Below are 24,571 nucleotides of genomic sequence, written 5' to 3' on the forward strand. Positions count from 1 at the left end.
CTAGCAGCAAATATAGTCTTCTGAGATGCTACAGCTGTAGCTATACATAGAAACACATTGTATCCAATAGTTAGAACGTTAGATCTACATAGTAGTGCAGCATTCACTTTGCTTACTGAACATAAGCAAATACAGTGTTGTGGAACACTACTAATAGCAAATATAGCCTTCCGAGATGCTACAGCTGTATCTACACATTGAAACACATTGCATCTACACCTGGAAACATATTATATCTACACAGAGGCAAGGCATTCACTTTGCTGACTAAAAACAAATGTAATGTTGCAGAATGCTACTAGCAATAAATACAGTATTTTGAGACGCTACTGCTGAGTCAACACATAGGAACACATTTACATTGCTAGCAGCCTGATAATGCTTAACAAGCAGAGTGCAGATGCAGGCAATTAGAAGAATAACTATATACTTAAGGCATATGCCACTATTTCATTAGTAATAACAACTGTTTCACTTACAAGGGGCATATGCCACGATTTCATTAGTAATAACAACTGTTTCACTTACAAGGGGCTAATCCTCACAGAGGCAGTTGAGCAGCTGCAGTGGGAATGAAAAATGGCGCCCAGAGCTTTTGATACCTTGGGTCGGCCAATAGTGGGCAAAAAAGCTGGAAGGGGGAGGGAAACAACACCTGGTGGGGGTGGGCAACCAATGGTAGGGGAACACCTATGCCCCAGGTCGAGATGTGCGAGGGAAGAGAAAAAACAATCAGTAATTCCTGTAAACAGGTATCATTTTTTTTTCCCTCACATTCGTTGTTGTTATTCTGTGTGTTTTACAGAGGTAGAGATAGGGCCTATACCACACAGTGGAGCAGAAGATGTTAAGGTTGACTTTAGAGGCCCACGGAATAGCTAAGTTGACTGCTGCTTAATAAGAAATAATAAAACCACAAGACAATTCTCATCAATTCCACGGTGATAATAGAGAGTTCAGAAATCACAGGAAAATAATTTAAAACAATATTGTAGGACAGTCTGACATAAATATAGAAAACAGCTGGACTAAACTATATTCCTATCTATCTCTAAGAGAAACAAAGATATAGGTCTTACTTGCAGAGCAAAGCAAGTCCTGGTGAGTTGTTAACAGGTCCATAAAAAGATACAAAATGCTAAATCTTTCTCTCTGAGAAAGTCTTAAATTGATAATACACATTACTGTTGAGTCACTTCAGATTACATAATTCTTCAGACTTCTACTTAAGTTCCTAAGCTCACAGAACTTAAAATTTTAACATTTCTTTTTGTAATCTGCACCTGCCAGGAAGCCACAGCAATAAAAAACACTTTACATGTAAAACATAGTAATTATCTGTCTTAGAACAATAGAAAGAATTTCCTAGTCCAGACATCCTCTCTCCTAGCTTCAGATCAGTCATAAAATGCTTTACTCATCAGCTTTCATCCAGCAGGGTGCACTGTCGTTACATTTTTGAAGTTCAGAACATAGCCCAATTTTCTTACATTTGTTACACAAGCCTGTAGATCATTATAGCAATAACCCATGCCTGGGTGTAAGTAATGCTGGATTTATCCACGGCTGGTGTGGTTTGGTCATGAGGGTGAAGCCCGAGTGGCCAAACAAAGACAACCGTGGGTAAATCCAGCATTACCCACACCCAGAAGTGGGTTATTGCTATTATACAATGACATTATTTAAGAATAAAAATACTTACTTTTCTTAAATAATGGCATTATATAATGCCTCCTTGCTGCCCTTCCGCAGCTGTCTGCTATTTTGCAGCAGTTCTGATGCACTGCGCATGTGTATGCTTACGCAGTACATCAGAGCTGTGGGTGGAAGCAACGGAGAAAGTAAGATCTCAGTTGCTTTTTACAAACTGTCTCGCTATGTTAAAGGAGTTTAACATAGCGAGACAGCTTTAAAAAAAGCAACGGAGAAAGGAAGATGTCCGTTACTTTTTTTAAAGCTGTCTCGCTATGTTAAACTCCTTTAACATAGCAAGACAGTGTCTAAACAGCAACGGAGATCTTGCGTTCTCCGTTGCTGTAAAAAAAGACCAGACCTTTTTCCATTAGTATAAGTCTTTTTTACAACGTGCACGCTGACCAATCAGCATGCATGTTTTGGAATATTAATGGGAGGTTGTTGTATAAATTAATATTTACAATGATATAGAATTATTTACAAAATTCTGTCTAGCTAGGCTGGCAGCCTTCACACATGGTAATATAGCATATGTAAGTTTAAGGAACTAATGTATATTAATTAGTTGGTATGCTTGATTTAATAGATTCTAGACAGCATGGGTAGAATTTTAAGCAGTGAGTGTGCTATGCTTCGTTTTTCGTTGTAGGTAGAGATGTGTCACTAAGAATGGGATGTACAAAGATAAGTGCTGCATAGCTTTATAGGTGTACTGCTGTAATTATTACCAGTTAAAAAGCTAGAGTGAATATAAGAAAGATGGTATTACCAATGATGTGGTGGTTTGCATCAGTCTGTAATAATGTCTCCTCTTGGTGCTTTGATACCTAACCATAAAAATAAATGGCTGTGTTAGGTCACAGTATCAGAAGCCGACACAGACTCTAGCAACTGTAAACTGTATGTAAACTTGTTAAAATCACACATGCTGTAGTAGCAGAAGGCAGCTTGACAAATATTTTTTTGGGAAAGGCATCCCCCTTGCAATGTGCCCCATGCCTTGTGTGAGGGACTTTACCTTCATCATCACACTTCATTACTTAAATATACAGTCTGTATGGTTATATAGGCATGGGAAAAGAAACGCCTTGCAAGGCTAAATAAATTGTTCACACATATTGCAATCGCATAACAGGACAAACAAATGTAGAAAATATTCGGGACTGTTTTAGTCAGGAGAATTATATTCATTTGGAGGGTTTTTGTCAAATGATAGGTCTTTGTTGTTGAGTGCCTGGTTCCATGTGGATTACAGTACCGTGTGTGTTTGTTTGTTTTTGTTTTTTTGTTTATTTTTTTGTTTATTTTGTGTTTTTCGACAAGATTTGTGTAATCAGTGGCATGAAATATTCTGTGTTAGGCCAGTTATTGAGAAATCCACTACAGAGTCAGACTGTCCTGTGACACAAAGTACTGATGTTGTGTCTGTTTTCTTTTTGTAGTTCTTACTACTTCAGAGTACCAAACTACAAAAACTCCTGGCACCATTACAACAACAACACTCCCCACTAGCGAGTGTTCTCCAAGAGAAAAGGTTTCGACTAATTCAAAATGAGTTGAATGCTGCTGTTAAAGAGAGAGACATCTTACACAACAGTCTGTTACAGAGGAAGAGTAGATTACAGGTGAGGAATGCAGGTTGGAAACAATACAATCAGTGTACCATTGTCTTTTATTAACACTATAACTCACTATACAAAAGAATAAGAAGCTTACTGTGGGTTTAGACCAAACAGAAAACATTCCATTTGAAAAGGCAGTCCATTGTATTTATTAATATATGTATTTATGTTTGTTTGTTTGTACTGATGGTTATAAGAAAAATCTCCCTTTCCAAACTTTTTCAGAAACAGTTATTTGACTGAGTGCAGTCCCATATGGAAGGCTCTGACTCATCTCTTAACAAGATGTTTTGTCAGTCCAGATTACTTTCATTAGATTGCTGAAGTGTTCCTGACGGAGTTTGTGCTGCATAGCTCTGTTACGGTGTTGACAGACAGTGCTCTCAGGGACTGCCTTCATGTTTAAAATGCCCTTCCACTGGCGTACCCTGTTTTCCTTGCCATTGTCTCTTTTAACTTCTTATTCCTATATTCATGTTTATGCAGATGAACGCTCAGAACAGTTCTAGCTCCTTTGTTGCAGCAGTGTAGTTAAAACGTTTCCGAAACAAACAGCCCTCCTTTCACATGTTAGTAAGGACTAAAGAAAAGAAACCATGCATTTTTTATTAAAGCATAGAACACTAGCATTATATACTGGCACTGTATCCTTGTCACTTCTACCTTCTCAGTAGTATACACCAATAGCATCCAGATGATTTGTTTGCCAGGAGCTTTCAGAACTGTCCACGACAGCCTCCCTTTTGGTTATGATCTTACGTCTGTCTACTTGGTGGTTTATGTATCTCTCATCGGTCTCTGCTGATTATAATGTTCATTATACAGTATGGCAGAGCATGATGGGATGCATTACTCTACGGCACTGTGCTCCGCTACCCTAAATGCAGTCACCAGCAACTGCACTTCTTCTGAAAAATATGTTAGACCCATTTAGCTGTGTCAGACAGAGAAACAGTGCCTGGGAAGCAGTTACACTAAACCAGGCAGGGAAACTTCCCTGTACATACAGGAGCCGGCCTCTGCAAGAATTGTAGGCATCATTCTCCCTACTTCTTTTTGCAGCAACAGTAGACCTTCCATTACAGTTACATGCAACAACTGTTGAGCATAATGCTGTAATTAAAGCATTCCCTGCATTCAGAGAGTGATTGTTTGATGTGTCATTGGATGAAATGTAGGCAGTACTGCAATGGTCACCTATGCTCGAGTGACTGCTCCTCAAACATAATAGCTCTAGGTGGCAGCTCCATGCCTTTCAGTGCAATAATCACCTTGGGTAAAACTTTAGTAACTGCAGACAAGCAGGCTGAGTGTTCCAGGGTTAGTGCACCTGAGGAAGAGAGTGAGACAGGTATACAGTACCTGTCAGCCATCATCATTTCTCTGAGGTACAGTCACTTTGGAGTTAGAATAATAAAATAAGGGTGAAATATCCCTTCTGGGGAATGCATGGGGTCTCACTCCCTTTTGCAAAATGTGCTTTTTATTGTGATACTAGCTCGTAACATAACAAGGTTGAGTATATATATATATATATATATATATATATATATATATATATATATATATGAAAGTATGTGTATTTAAGCTGTCACCTACAAATGTTTTTGAATGAGATAATGTGAAGGCCATATGTGCCCAGTTGACCACCTAATGGGGGAGTTTCACCCAAACATTAATTCATTAGATGTCAGTGACATGATGATTCTATTTGGATTATATTACTGTTAACTGACCCATCACAGGATGCAGCTGTGCTGGTCAGGTGTCACTTTACCTCCATACTGGAACCACCTAAGAAGGTAGGATTGCTTGGTACTTACATCTAGTCCTCAGATGGATTTAGTTATTATTTCAGGTGTGCAAAAAATCAGGCACTCTTTTCCCCCAGTTTAAAGGAAATCTCCACAGCACAATGTTGTTCACTTTATTTCAGACTTATTTTTCTCCGTATGGTATCATTTAGATGATTTAATATTCACATACCCTTCATTGAATTCCGTTTTTTTTTTTCATTTCCACATATCACCCTGCCGCAGACCATGAAGGACCTATCAGTTTTTCCTGTTCAACTCTTAAATTGTTTCGGAAAGGAACTTGTCCTATCTTGCATGACCTAGACTAGTCAGAAGACATTCTGTAAATTTCAGTGTTGGTTTCCACCCACCGTGGTGCATCATCAGATTTGTCTTACAGGGGCGAATAAACAAGTAAAGTGGAACTCTTTTTAAAGACTTGACTAGCAGCATTGTCACTGAGACCGAATGGAGAAAAAATAATCTTGTTCTTAATAACTAGTCAATGTTATATTATGAGGACGCTCTACCATTTTGATCTCCTGTTGTGGTGGTATTGGGCTTTAAAATTTTGATTTAGTTGCTCTAGTACAAAAGGAGAGTCACAGATGTACTTGTGGACAGGATCTGTATACTCGAAACTCAAGTGACACGTAGGCGAAGGAATGTGTTTATGCCACAGTTTTCATGCTTGGGTCACATTTTGTAGTCTGATTGTAATACCTTAAACCAGAGGCTCTAGGTGTTATTTTTAAGGATAAGTACTGTGCTTCCTATTTATGGAACTAAATAAGTAAAACTTTTGTTGCATGTATAGAAATAATCTGGCTGTAGTAAAGTGGGATGTGCATTTCTAAAAATTATATTTGTACAGTTAAAGATCAGCTTCTATATTAGCCACAGTAAATACATTTTTCAAAATGGCAGTACACACAAGAACAGTTTTAAAATTTATTAAATAAAATAAATCTGGAATGTGTATAAATGCAGTAAATCTGATTACCACTTTTAATGTGAGACACTGTTTTCTGCCGATATGAGATTTACACAGATTTGGAGAGTACATGCACTCAGTGAAAGAAACAGTTTTGAATTGTGTCTCCTCAAATTAGATAAATAAAATTGTTCGGCACTCTCTTAAGCTGTAGTTTTACCTCTAGCATAATTATCATTGTGTACATATTTTTTTTTATCTGACTTCATCTGACTGATTTTACTTATGTTTATAATGCCAGCATTCAGAAAACTGTATCAGATGCCTGGTTCTGGGTCGCATGCTGTAAGAATTACTTATAACAGGTTTGGAGTATAACCTTCTGCACAAGCATCATACACTCTCGTGTTTTAAGAACTAATATAGCAGGAATGTACCACGTAATAGTACATCAGAATTAACTCTGTGGCTAGCAGATGGCATCCCTTATTATTTTTCTCACCTTTATTTACACATGCAATATATTTTTGCATACATTTCTGCTGCTACCTTACTGGCTCATGCCATGGATGAAAATGGTTGTCAGACCAGTCCACCTAGTCAGATGCCCATTGTAAATAAACTTCGGATGCAGTCAGCTGCTAAACTCCACATTGATGAAACTCCATTAATGACAAGACATTTTTCACCAAGTGGAAGAAGAGCAGGAGAGGACACTTCATAAATGGGGTTGCAGTTGTCCTTAACAAACTAAATCATCACCTCTTTTAGTGTAGCATTTGCCTAACTGTTGTGCAAGGTGCATGTGCTCTGCTAGAAAATGATTAGTTATCTGATTTCAGCATTGCAACAGAGTCTGGAAATTATTCTTTGCTTTCTTGGTAGCCAAAAAGAAGGGTGTGGTATGGAGGGATCTAGGTGGTCTAACACAAGTACCAGCCAGACTTTACTGTCTTTTAATATACTACTTTCTCCGATGTGTCCTTAAACATAGGATTAATATTTGTCAGAGGATTTTAACATTTTTTTACCTTCTTCTGAAAGTTTAAATCAGAAAACAAACAGTGTTCTCAAAATATTACCACTCGATATTCAAATATTCACATATCATAGTAACATTAATGTCATCAGATGTGATCAGCACAAATCACAATCATCAGAGGACCCCTTCTACATCCTCATAAAGATGAATTTCCTGCCTATTAACCTGATATTATACTGTCCTATATGGAGAAACCTTGTCAAGGAAGAGCTGTTCTCAACCTCATCCACTTGGCACCTTAAGAACTATGGCAAGAGATGGAAGTTTCCAGGAAGACTTCCTTATCTGGATGGCTGCTTGTCTCCTTTAATTAACCATCCTGCAATGCTTCTTAAAGTTAAAGCACCAGTGGTCTTTAGGTGGTCATTAGCTTATGCTGGACTTCAGGAAGAATAATCTTGTTCAGCTCCCTTTGGCCACATTTAGCTGCTTTGTCACTTGAGTAACTCCAACCACCTTTTATTACTCAGTAAGTAATTTCACTTGCCTTGGTGTCACTTGTTTGATTCCAGGTCAAATTCTTATCTGAATTCACACTGGAAGTTGGTGCTGTAAGTAACAATGTGTGTTTAGTTTACCTTCTGCTGTACTGAAACTCATAACATGAATAAAATATAACAGCAGTCACACGTAGCCGTTGTGAGTACAGTGAGTATAATATACATCTTTTCTAGAGAACGATGGATACCTGTAGGGTCTGAGACAGATGTCATCAGAACTTTCTAGAATAACATTTTAATTATGTGCTTTATGCTCTGCTTATTAGTCTTGAGCATTTCTCTCTGGGCCTCCGCTGAAAATAGGCTCTGTCTTATTCGGACTTTCCCGCTCAACAAATGTTAAATAAATAAATATTGCATTTTCCTGACTGCAGAAGGAGATAATTATTTTTCTAGCCATTCTTTTAAGTATATTTAATATTCTACCTCTCCTCTATACATTCTTTCCCTTAAATATTTCAGTGGTTCCCTGTCCACCTGCCATTCTGACAGTCCATACCATCTGCTGCCCTCACCATGAAGAAGAATTTCTGTAGAATGTGGAAGTAAAAGTCCTTGCAATCTGTTGCTCCCCTCCTGTCCCTCTGTCCACCCTATTCAGGGTTACTCCTTCAGATTGCTGAAATGATGTAATGTGTTTCTATCATGTTCCTGTACTTTTATTTCTGTTAGTGAGAAGAGTTACATCTCATTGATTTTCTGTGAATGCCGTTTCTCCATCATGCCAAATACCTTACTGATGGCTTTTCTCTTTATTCTTTCAAGCACCTTGATGCCCTTCTGCTTGTATGGTCCTCAGAAATGCAGAAGTTGCACACTGTGTTGCGAGTTGTGAGTTTTGTACAGTGGACACATTACCTATTTGTTTCTGTAATCTGTCCCCGAGGATACACCCTAACATTCTGTTTGCTGCTGCCAGTACCCCCTCATTCTGCTCCTGGTGGTCCAGCCTGTATATGATTGGCATGACAGATCCTTTTCCTTTACTATTGCTGTCAGTTCCACTCCCATCAGTTGACAGTTTACACCAGGGACATTGGGACATTGTGGTCCAAGTGCAGTACTTTGGCATTGCCTGTACTAAAACTCATCTGCTGACTTTCAGCCTGCTACATCTGCCAGCTTTAATCCTTCTTTGCATCCTTCCCCATCCAGTTCCACTGCACCTCTCTTTATGTCATCAGTGAAAAGGGTGATCCTGTTCTCCTTTCCTTTAAGTGTGTCAAAAACCAGACTGATTACCACTGGGCACAAGCTACACCTCTATCATAGTTTCATAGTTTCATAGTTTAGTACTAGGCTATCTGCCCTGGGGCATTTATAAGCCTAGCCATAGTGATGTCGCTTTCGCCACCCCATGTAATGGTACAAAAGTGTACAGAATAGATTTAGAATACTGTGCCTCTGTCTAGTAGTGTTTACTGTGCCTCTGTCTAGTAGTGACACAGTGAAGACCCCCTTACATAATAGAATTAGTTTACTGTGCCTAGGTCTAGTAGTGACACAGACATGACCCCCGGGGTAAACCTACGATCTCCCATCCACTCATCAAGATTTCTCTTGAAGAGAGTCAGTGAGGGGCTCTGCCTAACATGAACTGGGATTCTGTTCCAGAGTACGGGAAGCCTCTGAGTTATGAATCTGTCCCTCCAGCATGTCCTATTCATATTTGTGCTGAGGTTTAAATCTTTAGCTCTTGTGGTTCTGATGGATTTGGATTTTTTGAGGTGGAGCATGTCCATCAGTTCCTGATTGGACATGGCCTTGTAAGTCAGGCACAGATCACGTCTGAGCAGGCGGTATGCTGCTGAATAGAGCTGGAGTTTCTTTAGTCTGGCAGCATATGACATATGTTGGACACCCTTGATCCTCTTGGTGAGGTACTTTTGGGGTCTCTCCAGCTGTTGCAAGTGCCAGGTGAGGTACATACCAAATGGGGCATTGTACTCAATCATGGGCCTGATAAGGGAGGAGTATAGGGGTACAATGACCTCCTTTGATCTGGATGTGAATCCCTTCATGATAAGGTGGGCAAGGTAGAAAGTCTTTCTAACCACTTTGGTAACGTGGATGTCAAATGAGAGGTCACTATCGACTTGGGTCCCCAGGTCTCTGATTACTTTTTTCGTACTCAGTGGGTTACTGTCTATGTGATAATTTGTGGGTACTTTGTTTTTCCCAAAGGGGATGACTATACATTTTTTGGCATTTAGTTTAAGGCCATGAATCCAGCACCAGTTGTCCGTTTCAGTGTGGCCTTTCTGTAGGATGTATGTGTCAGCTGGTGTATCGACTATGGCGCCTAGTTTGCAGTCATCTGCGAACTTTGTCAGCCACAACCCTCCCATGTTTGCTTTCACATCTGAGAAATAAATGCCGAACAAGAGGGGTCCCAGGACAGAGCCCTGTGGGACACCACTTGTGACTGGCTTTGAGTTTGACATGGCTCCAGTGATTTTGACTTTATGGGTTCTATCCTTTAGCCAGTTTGCAACCCATCTTGTGACATATGGATTTACATTTAAGCTGTTGAGCTTGTCTATGATGCCTGAGTGGGGTATTGTGTCGAAGGCTTTAGCCAAGTCTAGGTAGGCTGTATGGACTGCTTTGCCCTCGTCAATGGCTCTAGTGACTGTTTCGAAAAAGTCAACCAGGTTCAAAAGGCAGGATCTGCCCTTTACAAAGCCAAACTGGGTGGGATCAAGTGTCTGTAGGTCCCCAATGTCTCTGTTTATGATTTCCATAATGATTCTTTCCATAGCTTTGCAGACCAGGCTGGTTAAGCTTATGGGGCGGTAGTTACCAGGGTCTGTAGAGGTGCTTCCTTTGTGGAGTGGGACCACTGTTGCTGTACGCCAGTGTTCAGGTACATATCCTGTAGTAAGGCTAAGGTTAAATAGCATTTTTATATGCGGGTTTAGCTCCTCTTGGAGTTCACGTAGCATGCAACCCGGGATACCGTCAGGTCCCATTGATGCTGTGTTTTTAGCTTTGCTGAGGGCAGTTCTCACCTGGACATCTGAGATGACAGGGAGGTTACATTCAGCTGGGATAAGTATTTCTTCTTTTGGGGGTGAGGGAGGGGAGAAATTTGCACTAAACCTGTCTGCCAGAATGTTCCATTAGTCACTTAACGTATTCCTGCATTGTCCATCTCATCACAGTTCTAGGTCTTACACCTTTTAACCATGTACTGGTCAGCCCTTAAAGTTGTCATAGAACTGCCTGTGAAGAACAAGACACAGGAATCTGTAAGATTTGTCAGGTTGACACATTATCTTGGACTTCCCTTCATGTGGCTGAGTTCTAACCTCTTGAACAAGTAGTCAGTATAACTTTTTATAGCAGGATCACTGCTTGCGCACTGTATTGTGCAGCCATGCATCCATGGCATATTATCTATGTAGATAGATAGGTAGATAGATATATAAAATTACAGTGTGTGAGAGCTTGCTTCTTGCAAAATAAAAAGTAATTGCTTTGATTTGTTTAGGTGGGTTTAGATGGACTGTGTCTTGACAGTTGAAACTGAGCTTGTTTTCTTGAGCAATTGCAGCTCAATTATTTTTAGGGGCATATAGGAGCATGTAGGGATAGTGAATCATGAATTACAATGGATTAACAAAGAGGAAGTAAGGATTGCTATGAAGAAAATGAAGAATGGAAAGGCTGTTGGCCCAGATGACATACCTGTGGAAGCATGGAGGTGTTTAGGTGAAATGGCAGTGGAGTTTTTAACCAGATTGTTTAATGAAATCTTAGAAAGTGAGAGGATGCCTGAGGAATGGAGAAAAAGTGTTTTGGTACCGATTTTTAAGAATAAGGGTGATGTGCAGAGCTGTAGTAACTACAGAGGGATTAAATTGATCAGTCACAGCATGAAGTTATGGGAAAGAGTAGTGGAAGCTAGGTTAAGAAGGGACGTGATGATTAGTGATCAGCAGTATGGTTTCATGCCGGGAAAGAGCACTACAGATGAGATGTTTGCTCTGAGAGTGTCGATGGAGAAGTACAGAGAATGTCAGAAGGAGTTGCATTGTGTTTTTGTAGACTTAGAGAAAGCGTATGACAGGGTGCCTAGAGAGGAGTTGTGGTATTGTATGAGGAAGTCAGGAGTGTCAGAGAAGTATGTAAGAGTGGTACAGGATATGTGAACCTTTAGGCAGACACACTTAAAAGTTTGTACGAGGGTAGTGTGACAGCGGTGAGGTCTGCGGTGGGAGTGACGGATGCGTTTTAAGGTGGAGGTGGGGTTACATCAAGGATCAGCTCTGAGCCCTTTCTTATTTGCAGTGGTGATGGACAGGTTGACAGACGAGATCTGACAGGAGTCCCCGTGGACTATGATGTTTGCAGATGACATTGTGATCTGTAGTGAGAGTAGGGAACAGGTGGAGGATACCCTGGAGAGATGGAGATATGCTCTAGAGAGAAGAGGAATGAATGTCAGCAGGACTAAGACAGAATATATGTGTGTGAATGAGAGGGAGGATAGAGGAATGGTGAGGATGCAAGTAGTAGAGGTGGCGAAGGTGATGAGTGTAAATACTTGGGGTCAATATTTCAGAGTAACATTGAGTGTGGAAGAGAGGTGAAGAAGAGAGTACAGGCAGGATGGAGTGGGTGGAGAAGAGTGTCAGGAGTGATTTGTGACAGACGAGTACCTGTAAGAGTGAAAGGGAAGGTCTACAAGAGGGTAGTGAGGCCAGCTATGTTATATGGGTTGGAGACTGTGGCATTGACAAAAAGGCAGGAGTTAGAGCTGGATGTGGCAGAGTTAAAGATGTTAAGATTTGCACTGGGTGTGACGAGGGTGGACAGGATTAGGAATAAGTATATTAGAGGGTCAGGCCCAGGTTGGAAGGTTTGGAGACAAAGCCAGAGAGGCAAGATTACGTTGTTTTGGACATGTGCTGAGGAGGGATGCTGAGTATATTGGGAAAAAGATGCTAAGGATGAAGCTACCTATTAACAGGAAAAGAGGAAGGCCTAAGATAAGGTTTATGGATGTGGTGAGAGAGGACATGCAGGCGGTTTGTGTGAAAGAGCAAGATGTAGAGGACAGGAAGAAATGGAAACAGATGATCTGCTGTGGCGACCCCTAACGGGAACAGCCGAAAGAATATGATGATGATAGGAGCAATTCTAGGTAAGTTATCACAAAGAACATAAAATTCCTAGCTAGCCATGTGAACCTTTAGGCAGACACACTTAAAAGTTTGTGCCCACCCCCCAACTTTAAGACCTTAATACATGATAACTCTGCTTTAAATTTGTGTCTACCCTTCTAGCTAACAAGACTAGACCTAAATGTAGCTAAAGTAATACTTTGACCTGTAGTGGTAACTTATTCCAAAGGCTGTGAATACATTGAATTACAAGCGTATCTCTCTGGTGAGCCTTGTTTATTTGTTGGTATAGATTTAGGTGCCTCGTGCAAGTGTATGTAAAGCCACTGATTTTGCAGACAGATAGGAGGTCAGGTAGTGGTGGATGTTTCATGGCTTGAAAAGTAAGACCGAGGTCACCTGGGGAAGCCTGTAGGTTACTGAGTACAAGGACAAGCATGATAATAAATTGGGATAATTGAAGGATTTGAGGCCTTTAATTTTCTTGGATTTATATATATTAAAGGAAGGACTGTATTCAGTGATTGGTCCAATAAGGGAAGAATACTGTGATGGTATGACTTCCTTGGATCTTGAAGATAATCCTTTGGAAGTTAAGTGGCTCCGATAGAAGGCTTTACTGGCTATGCTATGAACTTGATAACTGAATGAGACAGAGAGAGTTGTCCACATAAGTACCTGGGTCTCTTATGAGAGTACCTGTCTGAAGAGGAGAACTGTTTATAACATGTGAGGTGGGAACAACTATTTTTGTCAATTGCTGCTCTAAAGTGTCTCTTTACATTTAGCTTGAGACCATTTTAAGTACACCATGTATGTGCATATTCCAGCCCCGTTGCTGGATTTGTTTAGTATCAGTGGAGGAGCACATAACATTGTCCAGCTTGTAGTCATCAGCAAATTTGGTCAGTCACACTTTTTGGATACTGGAGTGGATGTCTGTAAAATAAAATTCAAACATGAGAGGGCTTATCATAGATCCTGTGGGACCCCACTAATTGTCATTTTATTTTCAGTGTGAATACCAACAACTGTCACAAAACAGGATCTGTTGGATAGCCAGTTTGTAATCCAGTGAACAACGTGAAGGTTTACATTGTTTAATTTTTTAATACTGCCAGCATGGGGGTTAGTGTTAGAAGCATTGTCCAGGTCATGATAAGCAGCGCACTCTGAGTGATCAGTGCCCACAGCCGCTGTAACCTTTTCAAAGAAGCTTACCAGGTTCAGGAGACATGATCTGCCCTTCACCAAACCAGACTAGGTCTGCAAAAAATGAGTTCTGCTATAATACATTCCTTAGGTTTGCATACAAGTCTAGTGAGGCAGAATGGTCTATAATTACCCAGGTCTTTAGAGGGGGGCACCTTTTCTAGGGGAGTCACAGTATCTGTTCTCCATGCATCAGGCATAGACCCTGTGAATAGCTTGAGCCAAAACAGTTTAAGTGGGGGCTCATATTGTGCCTATTTGGTACTGATGAAAATGCAGTTGCCTGGGCAAATGGAACTATTATTTTTAGGTTTTGACAGTGATTCTTAAGACTTGTTTCAAGATGATATTAGGGGAAACTGCATTTTCTGGGATACTGGGAGCAGCAATCTGGGTAGGTGGGATAAAGTTAGCACTAAATTTGCCTGCTAATATATTGGCTTTTGTCATCCATGCCATTAAAGTACCTTTTGCTAAAAGTGGGTTAAAAGCTGACTAACAGGATGCTCAACAGTATATATGAAACACATTTTTGGGTCACACTTTTTTAAAGTAAGTGGAAATGTTTATTGTACAGTAAAATAAGGACATATTTTTTGTTGCTGACACATCAGGGACTGCATTTAAAGGAAACATGTACAACTGAATAATTTTAGCATTTCGTTTTGGTATTTGACAAGAAGATTTGCAACCAGTACTGTTGCAACCAGTATTATATTATAATTAGAAATCAGAGCAGTTTAGCTCACTTCCAGAACAAAATAATTTAATTTGCTCCTTATAAATGAATCCAAGTATATGCACTTTGTGGACGCTGATTAGGCTACTCCTTCTGGTTGACTCCTTACCTACTGTACCACCCACTGCACTTGAAGCATCGATCACTTGGAAGTCCTAGCTAAATATTTTATGTTTTGGAGGTTGCTGTGCATGCATTATGTAATATTTTGTACATGTTTTGTATGAAATGAAATGATAGGTAGTGCATGTGTAGTTTGTGCACTGTCTTTTTCACGTGTACTGTGCTCTAACATCTGCACAGTGGTATGATTCACCACTACTTTACTGCGTTCTGTGACATATACTAGTGCATGATCTTTCTGTATTGTATGTTGTATTAACGTGTGTGCAGTGCTGTGATCCTCTTCTGTTGACATTTATACTGTGGCATGTGCTGCTGCATCATCTTTTCTTCTGCGTGTTGTGCTTATCTAATGGCTTGGGTCACAACTTAAAATGGTCCTTAAACCAGTTGACATATGTGGTTAGCAAATGTTAACTAAATTAATAACCTATTAAACTAGTACTGCACCAGTCAGAAGGCATATTGTTATAAACCAACTAATAGTTGTACCTTAATCAGCACACTGCAGCTCTTCCTGTAAGATGCACAGTGAGAGGACTAGTATTTACCAAAATGTAAAGAGTTACCAGAAGTTACTTAGTCAGACTACCAAAAGCTATATGGAGTCTCATAACCTGAACTCTCTACTCAGGAGAATGTGGCCAAAAGCCAGAGAATGTCACAACTCTGAACTTCCAAACTGTTAGGAAAGCATCACAGCTCTCAAAATTGTAACTGAAAGTTTATATGACTTATAGATTGTCTAGTGTAAAACACATTGCACATATCTACCAGCCGTTTATCATTAGATCACTATGGCAGTAGTCTAAGCTATAATTGTGGTGACCCCCTTTTTGCCTAGGTAACAGTGGTTCTCCCTTCTTTTGAAAATGGCCAAGGGCAGTTACTGGAAGCTTTCTCACAGATTGGACTTACACGCACAAAACAAATTGTTTGAAATGTCTTCAGTTGACTGCCTGGATGACAAAATTTAATCATGGGTACCAATTATCTCCTATCAGTTTCTTTACAACATAGTCATAAGATTGGATTGAGTTTGATAGGCAGTTGCTTCTGACTATGAATTCATAGGTAGTTGTGGTATACAAAAGTAACCAGCCTTTTCCTCAAGAGACTGTCCTTGACTTTCCCTAAGGCCCATAGTTCACTACATTTTTTCTTCTCCACAGTATACATGAGTTGCAGTGCATGCCTTTACATCCATTCTCTGGTATAAAAGTGCACTGTTTTTACCATCTTTTTTGGTGCAGAAGGATAAAGCTTTGACTATGACCTGAGCAAGCTGGCGGGGGAAACATAGAACTGACTGGACACTGCTGACTGTCCTCTTTTAGGAGGGGACAGTGCAGATGTGCATGTCTGAGAAGTACTAACCAGTGGGACAGTCTCTGTTGAGGGACAGAGACCACACAGGAATAGTGCCTCTAACAAGGGGGCAGTACAGTCTTGAAAGCATACTGTATGTCACTTGAAGAAGTGAGTTACATGCCCTCACCAATGCCCATTGTACATTGAAACCGCATGCTACTGGGCATGTTTTGGCCCCTCTTGGTCAGCTTTGCCCCCACACAGGTGAAATGGTAATGATTGGGCTAGTTGACTAAGAGGGTAGCTGATAGTTACCAGGCAACAGGATAAAGAAAAGGCCAGAAAGAAATGCACTCTTTTTGAATGAGGTCATTCAGGGGTTCATAGGTTAATAGTTTGATGAGCATCTTCAAGGTGCTTTGACCTTTGAGGAGCTTGTTTTGCCTCAAATTAATGCAATGAGCACAAGTGGGGTATTTATGTTGGAGCATGTGAGTGGTCTTTGAGATATGAATTTGTCATACTTCACAATGTAGATATTAATTTTTACTGAGGCTGATTGTCCAGCATTCAGTTCATTAGGGGAATATTCTAAGCAAATGGCTTCAAATAGTAAGCAATCCTTTAATATTCTTTATATCAGGCAATAGGATAGAGAACTGCTGTAGTCTTTGGCTGAAAAACAGGCCGTGAAGTAGTTCAGTATTTTTTGTGAATTCTGTACCTTCCCCAATTGTATTGTACTGTGTGTAAGTAGGTTACACAACAGGGTGCCAATATTACAAGGAACATATTGCAGATGTAATTTCAGAATCATATTACAGGTTGAAAGACTGGATGGTGACTATCTTTGTGACTTGAGATGTCCAGATCTGTATGCTACTGTGTTAGCTGGTAACCATTTGAAATATTGGGACCTGCTAGAGCGAGTCCCACAGTACAGAAGCTGAACATCTGAAAAATCAGATTTACATTTACTAAGTCTGAGATGACATTTCTTGAAATATTCCCTTTTCTCCAAGGTGTGGGGATCTCAGAGTTGGTGCATATAAGTTCAAAGGATTTGGGGGGGGGGGCTTGCCCTCCCACATGGGGAATGTGTGTGGGAAGCAAGCCTCTCTGCAAAAAAAGAAGTTTTAAGGAGAAAAGCGATTTTCAAAATTCTTCCTCTTCTCCTATGTTTTCGGTCCCCCCCCCCCCCCCCAGCTTTTCGTCACTTTGGATTCCGAGTGTCAACATTTCAGTAAGGAGCTGTGTTAGCTATGTCTGTTGGCTCTATTGTGGTGATTCCATTTTGAATTCATACCTCTCAACTGTCCAGATTTTTGCAGAACGTTCAGATTTCTGGCTCATACTTTTGGTATGTTCCTCATACAATGTGTGGTTTTTCTTGCAAATCACTGGGATGATCTGAGGACTCAAGTCACTGAATAATGAAATCCATTTGAGTTTCAGACTTCAAATCCTTTAGAAAAATGTATGTTAAGTCAAATTCCGTTACTCTAGCAACTTTCTAAGTTTATAACAATAATATTTAAAATATGTCCCTCTTTTTGGGCCTTTGTCCCCCCATTTGGTTGGGCATTGTCCAGATTTCTTGCACTAAGAAGTTGAGAGGTATGATTTTGATGTAACACACAACACTCTTGTTCTTTCCCCTTCATTGTTGGATGTCGTTGTGAAAGACTTCATTATTATTATTATTATTATTATTTTTATTATTATTATTTTTATTTTTATTATTTTTATTATTATTATTACTTGCCCTGGTGGGAAGTTTAACTCAAAATGAAGCTTTGCTAAGTTATAAGTTTAACAAGGAAGAGGGCACACTCTGGAGGTGACATGGGGGGATTGTAATAACATATTACAAAACTGTAGTTTCCATTACTCTGTATAACCCAGGTGTGAAGTACTTCTTGCCCACAATCTGTTTCTGTAACCCTGCTTGTGTCTGTCTTATGAAAACAGACTCATCTCTTTTTTCAGTGGGACATATCTGGTGGAAGGACCTTTACATTTGAAACAAGTCCCATCACATGTTACAACAAATAAAATGAGGGTGACTTACCATGATACCCCTCTTAGCTTGCCAACTGAAATGTGCTGGAGTGTTACCATTTGGCATTCCTGCTCGGGGTTGCCTCCCCTCACCTGTGTTTTGCTTTACATGATAGATTGACACTGCTGTGTTGTTATATTAGTCCCCTCTTTTTGCCTCTTCCTCAGACCCTATTCTACAACCCTGGGTATAGTAGACTTTTTTTCTCATCCCTTTCTGTAAAATGGACTTTGTGAGATAATCCTTGTAAATAAACATTTAAAAGGAAAGTATTAAAGAGAATCTCACATTACTGTAGGTAGTTACTAAGTATGTGACCCTTGAGACCATAGAGCAGTGTAGTGCAGTTTATACAGATCACTGTCTCATTAAGAGACTTGCTCAGGGAATTGAACCTTGAGGTCCAGGAAGTCACATTTTAACAGTTGTAGCCTTGATCTTCTGCACTACCTGCTAGACAGATATCAACTAGAAGACGCTTATATGAAAAGAATGCTTGTTATTCTTGCTTACTGGAATGCACCGTTCATGCTTACTGCTTACACATTATATAGAAAAGCTGTGTAATGAAGCCAAAAAACACTGAAACATGCACGTCTACAGCTAGTGGGGCTTTGTTTTATTGGCATGAATGTACTCATAAAGACTTATAAAGTAAAAAGTCATTGGCATTCAAAAGTCATATAGTTGAAACTGTATAAACTCGTATGAACAAACTTTAGAAAAACAAAAAGAGTGCTCAGCAGCCAATAAAGTCACAAAGCCTTAACGCGATTTTATTAAAACAAAAAATAAATAGCGTTTTCGCTACTGTACCAGTGTAGCTTCATCAGAGGCTAAAAACACAGAAAAAAGGCGCCAACTAGAATTTATACTACAGGCAGCCTTATTAAAATCAGCTGTTGTACGTAGTACATCACTTCCTTAAAGTTAATTGGATATTTTCAAAACAATGTTTCTTAAAGAACACTTTCAATAACCATCTTAAGTAATATTTCCTATCCTTCCAATAATAACAAATACATTTAAAATGAATACATTTAAAATGAAATCAGTGTATGACAATAAAAAATATACATATATATATATATATATACATATATATATATACACACACACACACACACACATATATATATATATGTGTGTATAAGATTTTTCATACTAAGATAAAAAATTGTAATAAGACAACCAAGTATATAATACCAATAACAATTTTAAATGCAAAAATAGTGTACTGCATATTTGGCAAAAGTGTTTTATCTCTATACTGGACATAAAAAATCTGATTTAATTCCTATTGTAATTTAATTCATATTATAGTTAATCAGCGTAGATAGGACCTATATTTCAGCACAGGGGCTATATTGCAGCTCTCGTTTAAGCCTGGCATGTTAAAGGCATCTAACTTGAGCTGCCAATGTAATTCTAAAATTTCTAATAGTAAAGAGATAGGTCCTCCCCGATAGACTTCTGTTTACAGTCAATACCCATAAACACAAAGTTATGCCCATAATTAGATTCCACATGTTTAGCAAGTGCGTTCTCACTTTTTTTATTCCTAATGGCATATATATGTTGATATATGCGCTCTCTGAATTTTCTATCAGTTTTTCCGACATAAAATGCCGGGCAACATACACAGAGAGCAACATATATAACAGATTTAGTATCACAATTTATTCTACAATTTATCCAATATTTTTTGTGGCCTATGCTAAACGAATTACCAGTTCGCAGAACATGGCACCAGTTACAAGACCCACAAGTGAAACACCCTTTTGTTCTTTGGAGAGCTTGGCTAGGTACATTTGTTTGTAATAATTCTTTAATATTATTACCTCTCCTAAATGTAATCCTTGGTTTATTGCCAAGTTTCTCAACCAACAAAGAATTATTGGTGATGAAATACCAATTCTTAACGATAATCTCTGATATTTCTTTTGAATTCAAATTAAAGACAGTAGAAAAGGACAAAGTAAAGTCACTTCTAGGTTCCTCAATCACAGTGACGGGACTAAATCCTGTATCTGTCAACTCAATTAGAGTGCCTTGTTCACTTGGATTTACAATTCTGTGATCAAATATTAAGGGGCAGATAATCCCATTCCTTCTTTTGTTAGTAACTTCTAACGTTATTTCTTCTATAACTGAAGATGGATAACCCCTGTCCAAGAAAAATTCAGTAAGGACAGTGCATTCTTTCTCAAAATCTTTGAGTTCACTACACATCCTAACAGCCCTGACTAGTTGTCCTTATTTATTAAAGAATTATTACAAACAAATGTACCTAGCCAAGCTCTCCAAAGAACAAAAGGGTGTTTCACTTGTGGGTCTTGTAACTGGTGCCATGTTCTGCGAACTGGTAATTCGTTTAGCATAGGCCACAAAAAATATTGGATAAATTGTAGAATAAATTGTGATACTAAATCTGTTATATATGTTGCTCTCTGTGTATGTTGCCCGGCATTTTATGTCGGAAAAACTGATAGAAAATTCAGAGAGCGCATATATCAACATATATATGCCATTAGGAATAAAAAAAGTGAGAACGCACTTGCTAAACGTGGAATCTAATTATGGGCATAACTTTGTGTTTATGGGTATTGACTGTAAACAGAAGTCTATCAGGGGAGGACCTATCTCTTTACTATTAGAAATTTTAGAATTACATTGGCAGCTCAAGTTAGATGCCTTTAACATGCCAGGCTTAAACGAGAGCTGCAATATAGCCCCTGTGCTGAAATATAGGTCCTATCTACGCTGATTAACTATAATATGAACTAAATTACAATAGGAATTAAATCAGATTTTTATGTCCAGTATAGAGATAAAACATTTTTGCCAAATATGCAGTACACTATTTTTGCATCTAAAATTGTTATTGGTATTATATACTTGGTTGTCTTATTACAATTTTTTATCTTAGTATGAAAAATTTTATACACGCATATACATATGTGTGTGTGTGTGTGTGTGTATATATATATATGTATATATATATGTATATTTTTTATTGTCATACACTGATTTCATTTTAAATGTATTTATTTTAAATGTATTTGTTATTATTGAAGGATAGGAAATATTACTTAAGATGGTTGTTGAAAGTGTTCTTTAAGAAACATTGTTTTGAAAATATCCAATTAACTTTAAGGAAGTGATGTACTACGTACAACAGCTGATTTTAATAAGGCTGCCTGTAGTATAAATTCTAGTTGGCGCCTTTTTTCTGTGTTTTTAGCCTCTGATGAAGCTACACTGGTACAGTAGCGAAAACGCTATTTATTTTTTGTTTTAATAAAATCGCGTTAAGGCTTTGTGACTTTATTGGCTGCTGAGCACTCTTTTTGTTTATATAGTTGAAACTGTGGTATGTCCTTAAGGGGTCTTCTGCATATATCCCATGGACCTTCACTACAGGAGGTTTAAGGTATTACACAGTGAAGACTAGCATGGCTGGGTCTTTCTTGCAGTATTTTTTCCTAAATGGTTTGTCTGTGTGACCTTTGTACCCTTTGGTTTGGTTGTTATTTGCATTATTTTGTAGGTACCCTAATGATTATGGACATCAAGCTTGATTTTTAAGCTTTGTGATTTAGAAGTGTAGGCAAGCAATCATTTATGCTGTACTGAGGAGGTTAAAAAAGGTTGAAATATGTATATCTGCAGCTACTGGGATTTCATTTTAGTGACTTGAATATATCCATAAAAACTTAAAAAATAAAAAGTCATGGGCATTCAGAAGCTGTGTGGCTAAAGCACTGGTATGTACTTAAGGAATCAATTGCATAAATCCTATGGGCTTCCACTGCAAGAGCTTTAAAGTATTATGCAGTGAAGGCTATAGCATTCTTGCATTTTTTTCCGAATGGATTTGTCTATGCAACCTTTTTATCCATTGGTTTGCATACATACATACGCACACAGATATATATTTGATTACATAATGAATGGTCAAAATGTGTAATGAGTGACACGAAAAACATCAGCTAAAACACGCCGCCCATTTGTTATAGTGACAGCAGACTAGAGCAACATATTTTCTTTTCCAGTGCACTACCCATTACCCTACCACATTCAGCTTACATATGCCTGAATAGTGATGGACTTGTGGAAAGGGCTTTTGGCAAGGTAAGCTGCATGTTAGGGTTAAGTTTAGCATGCATTGCTAAGGTCGGAATCGGGGCTCTGCCTCCCCACTCCGCCTTAGTAATGCATGCTAACCCTATCCCTAATAGTGCCCCAACCCTAATGTGCAACTTGCAAAAAGTACTTTCTATAACATTACCACTACACAAGACATCTGGGACACTCACCATGTACAACACACACACTCACACTACGTCTAACCCTTGAAACTGGCACTTGCACACACACTAAATGTGTCTCCTTACTTAACCCTTACCGTAGCCTGAAGAAGTTACACACGCTCTGTGTCCCTTTACCTAACTCTTACTCTAATCCTTAAACACACACACATACACACACTAGCACACAAACCTTCTGCCCCACCACTTACCTTTTTGAACCAAATGATACTTGCCTAAGTTAGCATTCCCACAAATGGTCATTCGCTCACATCTTACAGCTGCTCACTTGTGTTGCACATATGTATGTCAATCAAGTCAGCTGTAACCATGTATGTGTATGTTTTATATATATATATATATATATATATATATATATATATATATATATATATATATGTTAAGATAGAGGAAAAAAGACTGCGTTGCCAAATTCTTGTTCATAGTGTATTGGTAAAAACATCAGGGGTTCAGCAGTATTGTTGCCACTAATTTGTAAAAAATTAGATAGAAGGAACTGCACTAGTAAAAGCGGAAGCTACAAACAGTGATGCCACCATCTGCTGGAGAATCATCAAATTGCAGCATGATTTGTAATTTATGCTTAATACTGTCCATTCATTCATCAAATGCTAGTTTGCATTAGAATATGCCAAAATAGCAAGTAATGAACTTGATATTCAGTATATGTCATGAATTGTGATTTTGTAGGTAATAAAACTCATTCTTTCTTCCCCTTATGTTACAAACAGTATTCCATGATATTGCACTTTTTTTTATTTTAAATCGTTTGGCAGATGATAGCTCAGAGGTCTTAGGCTCTAATAAAACTTTTGCTCATGGCTTTATACCTGAGGACAGAATCAAAGCTGTAGTAGACCCTATCTACAAAGACAATATAAAGAAGTTATATATTAAAGTAGCCCAGAAGATTTCAAGACTTGTGTGCCGATACCATGGAATGTGGTGCTTACAACAGTGCAGTATAATTTTGCTTGCTATATTGTGTTTTTTTTCTGCTATTTATTAATTAATCCACTCATAGAAATGTAAATTTAATTACGTCATTGTGAGGTCAATTTATCACTCTGTGACATCACCATCAGGGCAGTGTGGGGCTGCATCCATAGGTTTTATTGAATGAACCACTGCATAAGCATAAAGGTGCAGCCATTAAAACCTATGGATGCATTACATGAATACCTGTGATGGTATTCACAAAGGATAATGTCAGTTTTCTGGTGGTATTCTTAATAAAAAATTTATGAAGCTTTTTATTAAAGAATGGTACAAAAAAGACATGTACAGGTCTTGTGTACTGAGGTGTTGTATTCATTAGATTAAGCAATTGAAGTCTTGACTGTTCAAGGAGACTTTAAACAAAGACCCGTTTCGTTAATATGACTGCCAGGGCATGTTGAAAAGAGGAATCACAAAACAATAAAGGATGATGCACTAGGGGATAATATGTGCGGCGTTCAACGTTGGTGCAGACAGGAAAGACAAAATGACTTACAGACACTACTTTTACAGTAATGTTGTCAGGGTGACTGAGGAAGTGTTCCACGTGAATGTTATATACTTGGATTTTTCAAACAGATTTGGCAGCATATAGTCTGTGACATTATATGAAGAATCACATTTTATGTGTATTCCAGTACCTGTAAAATGTATTACATAATGATTACAAGCCATTGCATCGAGAGTTAGAATAAATAATCATCTTGAAGCTGGTAGAAAATGGTGTATCGTAATGGATGGTAATGCATCCATACCTTTATAATGTACACACCTGAGATTTTATTATATATAAACACCAATGTCTGCCTTTTATACAAGTAGGCAGAATATCAACTTATAAAATCGATGTGTCTTGTTCTTAAGAGTAAACTTAAATTCCATCTGAAGAGGAGCTGTGAAAAAGTATCTTGCACTGACTATGACAAAGAAAAAAAGGTCTTTTTTTGCAAATCACTTGACTTTGTATTATTGTAGGTGCCCTAACTGATCAAGGTTAGCCAATGCTCACTTCAAGATCGTCACTTGTCCTATAGCTCTGTCCTGGCTCCCAGGAGCACTACCTTTGGGGCATTGGG

The 24,571-nt window shown here is 38.6% G+C and overlaps 1 protein-coding gene across 6 annotated transcripts in view; it reads left to right on the top strand.

Moving 5' to 3' along the window:
• Positions 1–24,571, top strand: part of SYNE3 (spectrin repeat containing nuclear envelope family member 3) — a 1,238,698-nt gene that overhangs the window by 573,884 nt on the left and 640,243 nt on the right. For all 6 annotated transcript variants that reach the window (XM_044074612.1, XM_044074615.1, XM_044074616.1 and 3 more), the window contains exon 9: positions 3,138–3,320. In XM_044074612.1, coding sequence (XP_043930547.1) covers positions 3,138–3,320 — 183 coding nt within the window. The remainder of the gene's footprint in view (positions 1–3,137; positions 3,321–24,571) is intronic.

Source organism: Protopterus annectens, chromosome 6.part0, assembly GCF_019279795.1.
Source record: "Protopterus annectens isolate FY-2018-M chromosome 6.part0, PAN1.0, whole genome shotgun sequence".
Lineage (NCBI taxonomy): Eukaryota > Metazoa > Chordata > Ceratodontiformes > Protopteridae > Protopterus > Protopterus annectens.